General features: G+C 36.2%; 1 protein-coding gene across 1 annotated transcript; it reads right to left on the minus strand.

The window, feature by feature from the left end:
* Positions 1-618: 618 nt before the first annotated feature.
* Positions 619-15,674, minus strand: itgb3b (integrin beta 3b). The gene is made up of 15 exons (XM_058794341.1): positions 15,411-15,674; positions 14,745-14,830; positions 13,261-13,465; positions 12,933-13,185; positions 12,443-12,605; positions 12,159-12,320; positions 10,104-10,199; positions 9,929-10,018; positions 9,494-9,628; positions 7,767-8,193; positions 5,084-5,306; positions 3,963-4,063; positions 3,736-3,855; positions 2,959-3,125; positions 619-1,713 (listed from the first exon to the last, which is right to left on the minus strand). Exons 1-15 carry the CDS (start codon positions 15,484-15,486, stop codon positions 1,645-1,647), a joined length of 2,373 nt encoding a protein of 790 aa, XP_058650324.1. The 5' UTR covers positions 15,487-15,674; the 3' UTR covers positions 619-1,644.
* Between the last annotated feature and the right edge of the window lie 918 nt (positions 15,675-16,592).

Here is a 16,592-nt window from a genome sequence, read left to right on the forward strand (position 1 = left end):
TAACAACAAATATATTGATATTTATGAAAAGTTGATAAAAAATTATTTAGGACTGAAATGTTATTAAAAAAACATAAATATATTTATGGCTGAAACTTTAAACAAATAAAGGTTAAGCGTTACACTTTTTAATAATTTAATGATCCAGTTGACTAAATTGATCGTATACTTACTTATATGGCCTAATGGAACAATATAGACATAATTATCTGTGATTTAAGATTAGCAGTGACCCACTTTTTGATATCTGGTGTGGCAAAATATTTGAACATGAAATATTTAAACAACTGTAATCTGAGTCGGATTTCAGAAAATGTCCTTACAAAATATACTAAAGATATACAATAAATGTTAATTCCCTATAGTAAATTATTTGCTGCACGTAAAACTTAAGTATCTCTCATAATTATTACCTATCAGTGTTTTTATGAATACAAAACAAAATAATTAGAAGTGTGGTTGTAACATCAATCCAGTAGGTGGCGATGTAGTTCAATACATATAACAGAATCACATCCACAGAAATATTACATGCCTTCACACAGCAAAGAAAATTTAATATAGAATTAGTCCGATTAATTTAAATTAGACCAGGTTATTAGACCCATAAAAGTGATATGGAATGGAATGGGAAAAAAGGCCTTTATTAACACCAAATACAAACAATGAAATTAGTTTAATAGTAATTAATAACAGTAATATACTCTACTAACATGAGCATGGAAAAAAAAAAAACATTGATAAGCTACATATATCATGTTTTATTGATATTACGATTAAAGTGTGTTGCATCGCTACATATAAGGAAAGGTAATGATATTTACCTTAAATATATCACATTAGATGGTTTTTTTTTCAATTACATAATTTGACTAATCTTCCGTTATTTCTGTTTACCTTTAATTAACACATACTAAAATTGGTCAGAGTCTGACCGCATCAAAACACAAAATCCAGACGTTCATATACTTCCCATTGGAGGGCACTCTTACTTTTTTGCACTTGAGCTGAGAATGACTTTTGGCTTTTAAGGTCACTCTGCCAGACAAATAATAAAAATGTCTCTATTTTTGGCATACATTTCGTAAAAATTATAGCGACAGACAACTCTCGCCCATTTTTATACAACACTTGATTTGTGAACCCAAAATTGTGCACTAAAGCTACCACTATAGTTGCATAATATTAATAAAGCTATAACCACAGCAAAGAGAACAGCTTCTATTAATAACATTTCTTGCTCATGATGAGGGATTCAGTGTTACCACAGACCATCAGTAGTTGGAAAGATTGCTCAGGCTTTTTATCATTCATATCTGCCACTGCACAGAGTGAGGGAGGAAATGGCTTGACGTGTGTCACTACAGTGTGAAGCTATCTCTCCAGGCACGGTGCTGCAGACAAATACAGTCATGTAGGAAGCAAATGTAAAGATTAACATTCATCCAGTGACAAACCGAAAGACTTCCACAGAGGGATTATGCCATTTTTGACTTTACATATGTACAACAACAAAATATGTACAACCCTTCCTGATCGTGTTCAATTTGCATATTAAATTTTACAAAAACACATACTATTAAACCTTTTAAAATATGAACACTGTCTGTTAGTGCCGTTCAATTTTTCCTCCGCTCTCTGCGGTCAGTCCTTGCCTCGGTATGTGATGTTTGTGAATGTTGATGTGGCACCTTTGTAGAGGGGGTTGTGGCCCTGTATGAATAAAAATCTAGTTATCATTCAGTATGCATTTACACAGTCTACATTTGACCAATATGGTTTTCTAGCCTCAACCCTCCTTAAATAATAAAAAAAACCAAAAAAAAAACAAAAGAGATGCTGAAAATTGAAAATGTACTCACGATCAGGCCATACAAAATTGAACAGATTTGGAGAAATTTAGCATTACATTACTTGCTCCTCAGTGGATCCTCTGCAGTGAATGGGTGCCGCCAGAATGAGAGTCCAAACAGCTGATACAAACCATCAGTGATCCACACAACTAGTCCACTAGACCTCTAGTCCATTAATTAACGTCTTGTGTAAAGTTGCATGTTTTTAACATATAACTAAACCATCATTAAGGTGTTTTTAACTTTTAATCGCTTCTGGCCAAAATACAATAATAACGCAGTCCATCTCCTGTTGTTCTCTCACATCAAAATCCACCAACATCTTTGCTTAAAATTATTTTGGACTGGTTTTGCTTGTAAATGGTGCTTGATCTGTTCATATTTCTCTCCTGATTCAGACGAGACAACTTTTTCACTGGAGAAAAGGCAATATTATGGATAGAGGACTCATATTTTAGCTGGAAGCAACAGTTTGAAGTTAAAACATCTTAATAATCGATTTATTACAAACAGTTGTTTTGCTTCACAAGACATTAACTGATATAATGGAGTCATGTGGATTACTTGTTGTGGATGATTGTGATGTTTTTATCAGCTATTTGAACTCTCATTCTGACGGCACCCATTCACTGCAGAGGATCCATTGATGAGCATGTGATGTGTTGCTAAATTTCTCCAAATCTGTTCTGATTTAAAAACAAATCAAATTGAGTCAAATTACACATATTCCAACATAAAAGTTGAAGTAGGGAACTCAGTACTGAGCAGAAGGGGATCAGAGAGTTCACATGTGGCTCGAAACCTCACGAGGAAAGCCTAATTAGCATCAGATAATTTAAAACAAAACTTGCCCAGGGGCACGGAGGCTTTTTCTTTGTTCTGAAGAGAAAAACAGCATGCCACTAAAACAGTAAAATCATCCTGCCAACATCTATAGTTTACCAAGCTACTTACACACAGTAATTTGAGCTTTTTACATTAAACAGAGAGGTGTGGGAGTGTAAATGTTTTTGGTTGTGTAAATGTTTTTGGTTGTGTATGCTGAAGTCTTTGATCAGATAGCTTCTGTCTATGCATACAGTGTGTATTTTTGCACTTCACTAACCGTTTCCCACTTGGCACGTGCCCGCTCCTCCTCGAACTTAGCAAATTCACGCCGATCATGGATGGTGATAAGCAATTTCCAGATAAGCAGGGCAGCCAGACCCAAGAACAGAATGGCACCAGCTACTGATAGGAGCACCACCAAGATATCAGGGCCTTTAGGGCAGTCTATTTCACAAGAAAAGGAAATGCATGTGAAAGATGCTTCTATTTTAAAACGTGACTTACGATGAATAGAAGGTTCACAAGAACAGGATTTATTTGAAATAGAAATCTTTTGAAACACCATAAATGACTCATTGTTACTCGCTTCTCTATATAGTCTTGTGTCTGTCTCTTTGCTTCCTGTCTGAACCATTCCTATCCCATTAGGAATTATACTGTGTCAGCGAGTTCTTCAGTAGCTTGGATGTTGTTTATTGCTGTGTGTTTTTACAAGGTGGGGTGCTCCTTGGGTTCTGGGTATGTGTGTGCTGCTAATAGAGCCCATGTTCCACATGTGTGTCCATTAAAGCAGAGCAGCAGACTCTCACTGCGGGCTTCTGAATTTACAGCCATCACACACTGCACATACACCTACACTTCCATACGCTTACGCAAACACCTAGAAACTCCTATATTCCTATACTCATATCTCTAATAGCAAGAAATACCCCGAATAAAATAAAATAAACACTAATTCTGTAAATAATATACTTCCCTTTAGTTTTCTCAAACAATCTTTGTACAGAGATTTGATTGATTTTCTTCAGCAGTAAGAGCATTAACAGAATGTTACCTGGCTCTTTCACCAGAAACAAGATGGATTTGCCACTGTTGTCCTCATAGTACTGAAACCTTTGCACACAGTCGTCCTCATCCTTATAGGTGCAATTCACTGCATTCTTATCATGGAACACTGTAGGGTAACAGAGGGTTACAAAAGAAGGCTACAGAAAAAGCTAGAATGCTATAAATAAAATGAAATAATAATAATAAAATCAAATGATAACGTGATAATGGTACCCAAATCATCCACCAGTCTGATTTCATCTCTGCAGATTCGAGTGCAGGTGTCATCATCAAAGAGTTTCCCTCTCTTAAAGTGCTTACACTCTACACAGTCCCTAGAGACAGAGAGAGAGAGAGAAAGATCTTTAATTTAAATAAAGATTTGACATAAACTTTTACATTTGAATTGCCTATATTTGGATTAGAATACTAGTTTACTGCTTTCTGAATACTGTGAAAATAAATATACTAAAATGTTTTTGAGATACATTTATTTCAAGCTAAGTATACTACAAATACATTTACATCCTTAATAAAAAAATACCCTGCAATTGTATTTTTAGTACACTACTCTGGTAGACTTAAAGTCTGTTAATTAGTTGGAACAACTAATTTTGTACTTAATACACTCTAATTGTGCAGAAGTAGTGCTGAAGTCCAACTAAAGATATACTGAAGTATATTTGATTGTGCTTAAGCGGAACTATTGCAAGTATACTTCAAGTACACTTTAAATATCATGCATTTGAAGACTGATATTATTCAAAAAATCATCATCAATAGTGACATTAAAACACGTTTCAGGCTTAATATTAAGAAATGTGCATTGTGCACAAATAGTACTCCAAATGAAGTTGAATTATAATTTATTATATCAGTAAGCTCGATCGATATGTCAGTAAATATGTCAAGAGATTTGAACTATACTTAGTATGAAATAAATGTATTTTAAATATATTACTTTTTTTACTAGAGTAAAGTATATTACTTACTGAATACTGTCTAGTGTAAACTATATACTTCCATAATATATTTTTAAAAAACTGCATGTGAATCAGAACGTCTTACAGAATAATAAACATTCCAAATAGTAGTATGCTAAATTCAACTATTGCCATCCAATTTGAAATGCAAATGGTTATTTTGCACATTCAAGGCTTTTGGCAGTCAGATCAAATAATGGGTCAAGAAATACATCACTCTATTCAAGCAATGAAAGGCCAAATTGAACATTTGAAAAATGCACATTTTGGAAAATGTACAGGGTCATCTTGGTATTCTATGCAATGCATACAGAAAATGTGCAATATAATTTGGTAGTATGCTGTTCTGAACATATAGGAGTTACTCCTTACTTCTTCAAGGTACAAGCGTCAGGGCAGGTGGGGCATTTGTCGCAGGTGGAGCCGTAGGCCCCGGGCTGAGTGCATTCACAGCTCCCACACACACACTGACCACGACCGCTGCACAACAGCCCCAAACTGGACATACAGGTGTCTGTACGAGTAGAACAGTTGCAGTTCTCCCCCTTCCAGTCTGGATCACACTGACAAAACCCACAGGAACAAGTGCCATGACCTGGAATGAGCCATGTAGGGAAAAATAACACAAAGATGGGAACGGGAGTCCACATGACTGTAGAATTTAGATGCTTTTTTGACCCTTGAAAGAAAGCTTTCCATGATTAATCTCATAATGTAATAAGGTCAATTTGAACCTGAGTCCATAAAAGCGCCTCATGTAAGGAGTTGTACATTACATACAATACATGCATTGAAAAAACAACTTGTTTCCAAATATTATGCTAAGGCTTTCCATGTATGACAAATGAAATTCCCCACTTGCAATCACGCTCAACTGTTGTCAAACAGCTCCATCTTTCATTTATAAATACTAAAAATGGACATATGGTGCCTGTGAATGTGAGGAATGTGACAGAACTGATATGATAGTCGTAATATATTTCACTTGACGTTCAGTGGCGGAATGCTGAGCTCTATTACATGTGTGATTTACAGTTATAATTATAAGCACATTTGCGGCAGTGTGCATGTTTGCTTAGGAGATTACAGTGCTTTATTCCTTAGCAAAACAATGTTTATGAGTGATTTGGGACTTTGGTTGAAAATACAACAATGATGTAGCTAAATCAAAAACAAAACCACATGGAAATACAACAATGGCTAACCAAATATAAAAAATAACATTGTATTGCGTGCAATTATTCTTCCCAGAGAAAACAATACAAACTCTTCACATCAGCCTAAACACCACTTTACTCCCTCACTGGGCTATTTTTGGTTCAATGACATCATCAGTGTGTGACAACGCAGAAAGGCATTTTCTGGATTACTTTGGACCTCTGGGAGTATGCTATAAGAAACGTCTTGTAGATCTACAAGATGTTTTCTCCTAAAATGTTCAGTTTGTTGAAACGGAGGCTGAAATCTTTTGGAATCACGACTACAGAGATCTGGTTTTGTTTAAGTGTGAAACCAACCCCCTTCCAAGAGGTACACAACTTCAAAAGGTGCGCTGTAGTGTTTCGTTTTTTTTTGTTTTTTTTTTACATAAACTCTTCGGCCATTCCAACTCAAAGGCACTCTAGTGGAATATCAGCACCTCGTCTGAAGAACAAACACACATGTCTCAAATAGGTCAACACATGGTTTAGCCTGCCAAGTCCCACAGAGCCTGTTTATTTATACGAGGAGCTCGTACTTCGACTAACGCAGGAGACGTTTTAGTGTTATTGTAGGTAATTCCTTTGAGGTGATGTGAGGCAGGGAACAGGGAATCTTACTCGTAAAGAAAGACTTTTGTACAAAATAATAGGCTGTGAGAAAACAGAGACTTTATTCTAAAATATCTTGCTCGTTGTGAGTTTGTCAAGGCTGAGATGCAGGGGCCCTAAAAAGTATTTGGATAAGAATACTTAAGTTATTAAGTACCCTTAAGTCTCCTTAAAAATTATAAGTGTCTTTGCATTATATATCAATATATTAATCCAAGTGGCATTATTTTGTGTTATTCAAGCAAATGTTTGTAATATTTTATATTGTAAAACAAAATATATATGGTTCAAAAAAATATTCAGACATTTTCTGGATGTTAAACAATAAAACAAGCATATAGTTAATATGATGAATATATATATATATATATATATATATATATATAATATTATATTACTGACAACACCCATAATTTGCATCTTTAACTGCAGATTATGGTTTCATATGAACAAAAAGGCAGTATTTACTGGCCTAAAGAACATACAGTACAGGTAACAATAAGCTGTATGTGTTTGATTCACTATAATGAACCAGCTCATAAGAATCATTTGTTCAGGAATCTGACTACACCGGTTGCACTGTATGGTTTTGATTCACTAAAAAGATCAGATTCATAAGAATAATTTGTTTTGGAATCAGACTACACTGGTTGTACTGTATGTTTTTGATTGACAAAAAAAGAAACAGCTAATAAGGATAATTTGTTCAGGAATCAGACTACACTGTTCTCACTGTATAGTTTTGATTTACTGAAACCAGTCCACTCATAATAATCATTTGTTCAGGAATTGGACCACACTGGCTGTACTGTATGTTTTTGATTCACAAAAAAAAATATCATTTGACTCATAAGAGTCATTCATTTGGGAATCAGACCACATTGGCAGTGCTGTGTTTTTGTTTCACTAAAAAAGAACCGACTCGTAGGAATCATTTGTTCGGGAATCGGACTACACTGGTTGCAATGCATTGTATGTTTTTGATTCACTAAAAAATGACTCATATGAATAATTTGTTCCCATATGAGAACATTCAGTTCTGGATTTTTTTTTAAATTTGGTTTTCCCCCACATTTGTTTGCAAATGCCACTGGGTTTAATATTTTGCATCTGATTCAAATACATTTACACGTTTGGTTTAAAAGTGTCCAAAAACACTTGTTGGGATCACTGTTAATGCCACATCAAACAGTCTAATAATAAAACTCTGTCACACTCTCTATCATACCCAAATCTTCTCTTACCTGAGCAGAGCTCTCCTTTGTACCGCAGGCAGCTGAAATCGTCACACTCACACCTCTTCCCCCACACCTTGCCGAAATCATTATTGTGGCACACGCACTGGCCGCACACACAGTCTCCACGGCCGCTGCAGACCACTTTGTCTGGCCCGGTGCAGGCGTCCTGCTCGGTGGGGCTATAGTCCCCCTCTGCACACTCACACCTGGGACCCAATCGTCCCGGGTTGCACAGGCAGATCCCACACTCGTAGGTGCCGTTTCCATGGTGGCAGATGGGACTGTCAGGCTCTGCCTTAGCTTGGCATTTACACTCACACTCGAAGCTGACTGTGATCTGCAAGGTGTCTTTGAAGCCCACCGGTTTGATGGTGAAGGTCTTGCGCTTCTCTTTAGGACAGCCTCTGGCCCGAGCTTCTACACTGAAGGACACCTGGGAAGATGGGATTGAAGGAGTGTGGAGTTGTTACAGAGCACTGGTGTTCACAAACATGAATTATCATTATACATTACAAAGTTGTACTGTCTATTTTTTAAAGAAAATTAATACTTTTAATTAGCAAGGATATAGTAAATTGATCAGAGGTGACCAAAAATGATTTTGGTTTCCACAACGATATTAAGTAGCACGTTTGTTTTCAACACTGATAATAACAGAAATATCTATTGAGCACCAAATCAGCATATTAAAATGATTTCTAAAGGATTATGTCTATTTTTAAATATTTTAAATCAAATATTTAAAAATAGAAAATAGGTACTATTTTGAACTGTAAATATTAAATATAAAATACCATATTAATGTATTTTAGATTAAATAAATGTAGCCTTGATGAGCATAAGAGTCTTCTTTCAAAATATTATAATATCTAACTGACCCTAACCATTGAATGGTAGTGTATATTTAATACAATTTAAATAATTGAATATTAAAACATGTATAAATAAAATATTATAATTATAATGAATGAAAATATATTTTTTAATAATGTCAAATCAATACTTTACTGGTCTGTCACAGCAATGTAATGTTTTAATTGTAATTCACCACTTGAAGACTTGATTTGTGTAAGTGAAAAAAAAAAAAATAATATAATAAATATATAATATAATATAATAATTGAAAATAAAGTAATATGTGTTTAGTCTTATATTTCTTATGGAGATGTTTAGCCATTATGTACATGACATACAGTATGTGAGTGTTATTCCATTGCTGACAGTCAGTGTGTAGGCTGTCTAACATGCGATTGTGTTGGACTGACAGACAGTCTAAACTGAAGGCTGGGTGGTGTGAGTCAGAGCAGCACAGAAGAACAGGAAACAGGCGAGTGATGGTGAGACACACTCAGCAAAATGAGTAATGGCACAGTTACACCCACTTTTCCTGAATGTGTATACGTTTTTACAGTTAACCATTTGTAAGGAAGGGAGTGAAACCACAACATTTCATACAACTCATTTATCGAAGAAGGATGATGATTGCACATTAGAAAGGACATTTCCTGTGCTCCTCCTCTTGTGGAATATGTCAAGATGTCAGAGTGGGAATATGACTGAAAAGAAGGAAGTGACCGAACTGTCCGTAGGGGAGTTTTGGGAGGAGTGGTTTGGTTGAGTTATACCAGGAATTTTAGAGTGAGAATAAAGCAACAACGTGAGATCCAAATGAGGTGGATGGAGAATATTAGAGAGATGGAGAGAAAGAGATAAAGAGAGAAGAGGATACTGACGGTATCTCCTCTTTTGAGGCCAGAGCAGGATCTTAGCCCAGGGATGACCTCTCCATTGAGACATGTGGCATTAAATGTCAGACTGAGCTCTTCGGGGACATTCAAGAGCTCCAGCTCAACCTTGGAACGCAGTTTCTGTTACACAAACACACAAACACAACAGAAAACAATAGATCAGTAACCACAGAATATGTGAATGGAATAAAGCCTTTTAAAGGAATGCTTCAGGTTCAGCACAAGTTCAGCTCTATCGTTAGCATATGGAGATCACCACAGAATATCATTCTAACTTATTTTTAAAGGAAAAAATCACAGGCATTTAAGTCAATTGTCTATTTTCAATAGCAATGCATAGAGATGTATGAAAACAGAAAAATTTAGCTTAAACTTAAATAAGTAAACAAACTTTTTTGGTAAATGTAAAAGGGACATTACAGCATATGCATCCTGGATCAGCTGGATGACATTATGAGAGTCCTCGGACAGCGTGCCCACCGCAGTGCCAGGGATCAGCTCACTGTAGTTCTACAATGGATGAAGAGAGCAAAATAAGGATACAGTAAAAATCATTACCATACTGATTTACGATAACATTTATTACCCTTCTTACCTTATAGAGTGATTCCACGTGGCTGGTCACAGCAAAGATGAGATTTATATTGTTCTCTGACATTTTCTCTGTGATTAATGCCAGGGATGGGTAGTCCTGAAAAAAATGTTAACCATTAGTATGCATAAATAAAGGTAATATAAACTTAATTTAAGAGTTTTTCATATGCTGTACAGTGTGTCTAATGCTAAATACCCTATCAAAGTGAATGTTTTGTCTGTATGTTTCACCAAAAATTTACTAAAATGTAGGGATGTAATGATTTACTCAACTCACAATGCGAAATGATTCACGATATTGATTTCACGAAAATAATTTCTGACCATTTTTTTTACAAAATTAGATTTAATACAAATTGTAAATGAAAAGGTGTCCTTTTATTTTTCCTTTTACAAAATGGTGTTCTTTGTAAAACTTAAATATGTCAAATAAAACTAAATTTAAATTTTAAAACAAACCCCATATCAAAAATAAACAATACAAAAAATAAAAATATCTTTCCTTTCTCTTTGGGGTGTTACAAGCTGTTTGTGCATAGATAAGATCCCTGAAGTTGCAAAGAATAAAGTCTCAAAACCAAAGAGATATTCTTTATAAAAGTTAAGACTCGACCACGCCCCCCTAAAACGGCTCATTCAAACACGCCCCCACATGTCTACGTCACGGTGTGGGGAGATTTGCAAAACACCGCCCAAATGTTTACACAAAGAAAGGGGCATCATTTTTATTCTCGCTGTAGTATTGTTGGTGCCGCCAGCGCCATGTCCTGGAGACGCTGTGTTTCGTTGTGAAAGCAAAACTACTTTGTTTGGGCTTTCAAAAAGAGGACATAACTAGAAATCAGTGGTTAAGCTGTATTTACAACACTGTTCCAGAACAGTTCAACCCAAATATTAAGAGTGTGTGCAGCGCATTTAACGGAGGACTATTTCCTGAACCTGGGAGTAGCCTGCCAGCTATGCTCAAAGACTGTTTCTATAAAGTTGGGCAATTCCAACTTTGCAAGGACAGTCTGGCACTTCTGACTCACAGCCTGTAAGTACGATTTCTTATTTAAAGAATTTGCCACTGACTATTCAAACGCGAGTTTTGAGCTGTGTAGAGTAGTGCTTGTTGTTTGTCGTTTCTCCGATCACAGATGCAGACATGGTAATGTTTACGAGGCGCGATGCAACACAATGCGTAAAAAGACAGTATAAGTCATTATAATCAGTAATTATGTCCCCACTGGATGCAACAAATGCCTTGTTTATAATGGGTTTTATTGTTTTTGTGTCGTCGCGCCGGGACACGGCATTACAATACGTTAAGGGGTGTAACATTTCCGTCTCACGCTTGAGGTATTCGGCCAATCACAACGCACTGGATAGCTGGCCAATCAGAGCACGCCTCGCTTGTCAGAGCGATGAGCTTTGTAAACATCAGTGAACATCGTTTCAGAAAGGCAGGGCATAGAGCAGCAACAATAATGTACAGTATGTGGAAAATAATGTGTTTTTTGAACCTTAAACCGCATAAACACATTGCATTACACCAAATACACAAAATAATGTTCTTTTTAGCAACGTCATATGACCCCTTTAAACAAACTAAGGTTTTGCCTGTGCTCTATCCATTTAAAATCAGAGGCAACCAATGTATTTTAATCAAAATCCAAACAAAGATGCTGCATACATGCAGCATGAGCAGTTTTTCATCGAAATTGGATTGTATGATTTTGAAATTTGAAGCAAAAACAGAAATGTCTGACTTGAGCTTTGTGAAACTATACTATACAAAACATCTACACGAAACCAAAACCAGCAGACGGGCTGAATGACAATGCATTAATATGGATTAGAGGCAGGATGAAAAGAAAATACCATGTAAACTTTTCTAAAGACAGTCAGTTCCCAATAGAGACACATTCAAATGAACTCCCACTCCCAACTGTATTGTGATTCATTTAGCATCTCAACCTACTTGATTCGTCACATATTTGTATCTATTTTCAACCAGCTTGGGGTGTATCGTCACATCCCTACTAAAAAGTCATTAAAAAGATCAGCAGAATACCATAGTTGTAGACATATTGTAGACGTTATCTGTGCCCACATAACATTGGCCGTCATTGGGTCGTACAATGCCCGCCAAGCGCCCATCGAGTGCCACGTGTGTCTTGGCATCTGTGGTAAAAACCAGTAAGTGAGAAGCACCAGGTCTCCAACCAATTTTCTCCTGAGAGAAAGACAAAAGTGTTCACATAAGAACACTTATTTTGAGCCAAAAATAACCAATTCAAAAGCTACCTATATTGTAAAGTTCTCTGTATTTTTATTTGCTTGTTTAGTGAGTTCAACCTTGCACACGGCTGCCTGTATAATGGCATCAAAGCCTCCCTCTGGTGCGTCCCTGTTCCGAGACACCTTCTGTTTCTTCACTTCCTCTGTAAAGCGGCTGACTTCCTCTGTCAGAGACAGAACGTGTCTGTAGCCAAACTGAGGCTGGCACTTGTATGGGATCCTATGAAAGATAATGTATTAAGATGCAGAAGGATGAGAAAAGAACATTAACGGTGAGAAAATTCAGAAAGTTACAATATTGGTTATTCACATTTGCTGACACACATGAGTCTCAACATTCAAGCTTTAGAAAACAGCTTACAGCATAACACTTATTTCTGTATGTAACTCAGCAAATGGAGACACTTCAACCATAATAGCAGTGTATCTAAAGATGTAATACCAGATTCTGTCAGCCAAAATGCACACCGCCCAATTACAAGTTTGAAATAAACACCCATCATCTGTAATGTTTATGTTCAGCATGTAAATACATGTCATCACTCACGAGTAACAAGGATTTAACACGGCTTCCTGAGGTGAGATGTACATGTACGGAGACACGGGTTTATCCACGAAAGCCCCAAAGCCCATGCGTAGATTACTGGTGGTTTTGCTCATCTCTTCAGCCAGGCCTCGCCCCAGCCGTCGCAGCTGCGACAGGTCGTCATTCATGGAGTAGGACAAGTCCATCAGATAATACAAATCCACAGGGTAGTCCTCAACTTGACGGACTTTCAGTGTGAAGACCTGGGAATCATCTGTGGGATGCCAGAGTAACTATTTGGTCTAATGGAGGAACATGTGGTCACTTGTTTATGGGTTGATGAACTCACCAGGTCTCAGAGAGATGTGCATGCTCTGAGGTTGGATCTGGGTGACGTCGGTGGTGGATCCCGAGGCCTTGTCACTGAGATCTTTGTTCTCTGTCACATGCATTTTGCTGGTGGGATACTCCAGAGCTCCTCTTCTGCATCCTGCCTCTATGAGGTTCTTCTTCAGGTCACATCGGGAGGAACCAGGTACATTTTGTCCAAAATCCTGATAAGCATTTGGCAGACAGTTATACTGGTATAGGGCACTAAATAAAGATTGCAGCAGCAAACAGAATTACAAAAAAACACTCTCCTCGTCTGCCTTTGGTCGAACAAATAAGGTAGTCCTGACCCCCAAATCATGCTAATGGTTGAGTCAATATTTTTTTTTGTATCGTCACTCAGAAAAAAACAATTACTGGATTTTTCGTCACAGCTAAATGACAGTCCTTATTTTACTTCCTGAATATCAAAAAGCTATAATACATGACTCATTCTTTTATGAGATTGAGAAAAAACAAAAGAAGACCTGCTACCTTTTCCTTTTTCCTCTTAATAAAGATACAATGGTTGTGAGGCTTAAGTATTGGCATTGAAAACATTTCAAACTGTTTCCATCAGACATTCGCTTTAAGTTGGTATGAAAAGAACAAAACAATCTCTAAATACATGTTAGATTCACACCCGTTTCATTTTTTTGTATTTTTAACTATTTATTAACAGTAATTTATTCGTAACTCTTATTTTTGTTTTCAAAATGTTGTTTCTCTAAAATGGAAAAAACTTCATCTCTTTCTTACAATCGCCTGCAAGCTCACATTCTGATTTGCCTCCATCCAGTCAAAAACCAATGGATAGATGTAACAATACAGAAGAATAGATCTGTCGCTTCTTCAGTTTCATCGTGGCTTTAAAATGTCTACTCCAGTGGATGATGTGGACCATGTGGAGGGTTGTAATTGCTTCAAAACTGCAAAATTATGTTTTATCATAAAACAAAACTACTCCTTGACCCAAATATGAGTCAGTCTACTTTAGTGTTATCAAGCCTGATTCATCTTAGCACTTATATTAATATTGAAAAACAGGGACTTTCCATAGGCATAATGTTTTTTATGCTGTACAAACTGTTGTTTTCTATGCCCCTACACCAACCCTACCCCTAAACTTCAAAGAAACCTCAAAGAAAACTTTATGCATTTTTACATTTTCAAAAAAACATCATTTAGTATTTTTTAAGGATTTGAATTCGGGGACACAGGACGTGTCCTCATAAACCACCTTCACATTGTAATATCTATGTTATACCCACGTCATTATACAAATATGTCCTCACAAACCATCTAAACCTGTGCAAACATACTACTACCTCTAAGATTAAAAGTCTGATTTTTTTTTCTATCAATCATAAAGCTCTCGACTCCATCCAGGAATCTTAATACTGTAATAAAACCCAAAGTAAACATTTTTTCAGCTCAGTCATTAAACATTGTAGTTCACCACACCTCTTGAAAACACCAGGCACAGGTAGGATGCACTGCCAGGCACTGCTGACATGTGCTGGCTCCTCGAGAAGTACAGATGTTGGATCCTGAGAGAGAAAGAAAAATGCAAATTTTCGATCTCCAGTTGCAATTACTTTGTAGCCTGCGGGTTTATAGAGACAAAAGCATGTCTAATCATTAACACATGATCAGATTTATTAACTCCATTTGTGGGGGATTTAAACAATCAGTGTGTATCAGCATTGTTGAGATGTTTTGCATTAGACAAGTAATTTCATAAACACAAAAGATCATAAAGTTCACATATCAGGCTTTTATCAGACCTGATCTGTCAGATACTCAGAGCATAAGTCAAGTACATACTGATCAAAAGTCTTTTATAGTGGGACAAATGTGGGTCCATGTAGTGCATCTAGCAAATAATGTTGATGTTTTAGGGAAAGAAAGAAAGGCAATTCAAAAAGTGTGTTCAAACGAAATTAAGGATAAAAGCAAATTATTTGACAGTCAGAATTAAGTTAAACATCTTCATCCGCTGTCATGAACCACATCAGACATAAAATATATGATAAAATAGCCTATCAAAAACGTAATCAAACAAGACAAAAAAGTAACAGGACACAAGCTATAAAACAAGTTTACAGAAACTGAAAAGACGGGACGTACCTAGTCCAGCATCGGTTAGGAATAGAATTACACAATAAATCCATAAACTGAAGAGTTTAGGTGAAGTTTTCTCCATCTCGGTTAACTTGTCAGTCAGTTGATACAGGCGTTTATCGCTCTTCTCTACTAGTACACCGGCGGTTTGTGCGGTTTGTGCCCTCCTTCTCCTCCTCTTCCTTTACGCTCCAGCACAGACATCGGACCAACACCAAATATAGAGTAAATTGTGGCAAAACTGGGGTTATTTCCGAGAGAGGGGGCAGAGGAGGGGCCGACTCGCGAACATTTGCCGCTGGTCTTGTATGGAAACCGTAAATAACCATAAAATTTTACGACGATCACAGTGTTAACATCACTGACATAAGAAAAAATGAAAGGACAAACTGACGAACATATGACGAATGGAACAGCCTGTCTGACATAATCAAAATCAAAGTGGACATAATCAAAGTTTTATTATTATTATTTTTTACATAGTCTATTCAGCCAGCTATTAGAGACTTCAGTAACAAAACTTTTTTTTTTTCGGGTATGTTGTTATTTTAATCATGGTAATTGATAATTGAACAATGATGCAATGAATAGCTTATAGAAAAAGCGACGGAGGTTTTCATATAATTTGTTAAAAACTGTTGTGATGGATTATGGAAGGCTATATGATCATATTATTATGAACTAAATGAATTATGCCATACAAAAGTTAGTCTACATTAAAGGATTGAAGTAGGCTAGTGGTTAGAAACCAATCGAAATTAGAGAAATGTAAATTATTTTCCATTTCGTTATTTTCCAATTATTAATTTTTTTTTGATAGTGACCACTGTTCACATGAAAACGTGTTATTATCTGTGGTAAACCTTTCTTTCAGATCAACAGTTCTTGTTGAAAGTAACAAACGAGGATATTTAACTGTCTCCCTTCCATCTACATACGAATTTCTCTAATAATTTACCCAGATTACATGGGTACTGTTCTCCCTCTAGTGGCTAAATTGTGAATATTTTACTTAGAGAAAAAAGCTTTAAATCAAGCAATCTGTTACTGAATATATATTTTAAAGTATTAAAATAGAAAATCATTATTTAAATTATTTAAAATTGTAATATGCCTAATATTTAACGATTTTATTGTTTTTACTGTATCAAATAAATGTAGCCCCAAACGTTTGAAAAGAAGAATATA

The sequence above is a fragment of the Onychostoma macrolepis genome, chromosome 12 (genome assembly GCF_012432095.1).
Source record: "Onychostoma macrolepis isolate SWU-2019 chromosome 12, ASM1243209v1, whole genome shotgun sequence".
In the NCBI taxonomy this organism is placed as follows: Eukaryota; Metazoa; Chordata; class Actinopteri; order Cypriniformes; family Cyprinidae; genus Onychostoma; species Onychostoma macrolepis.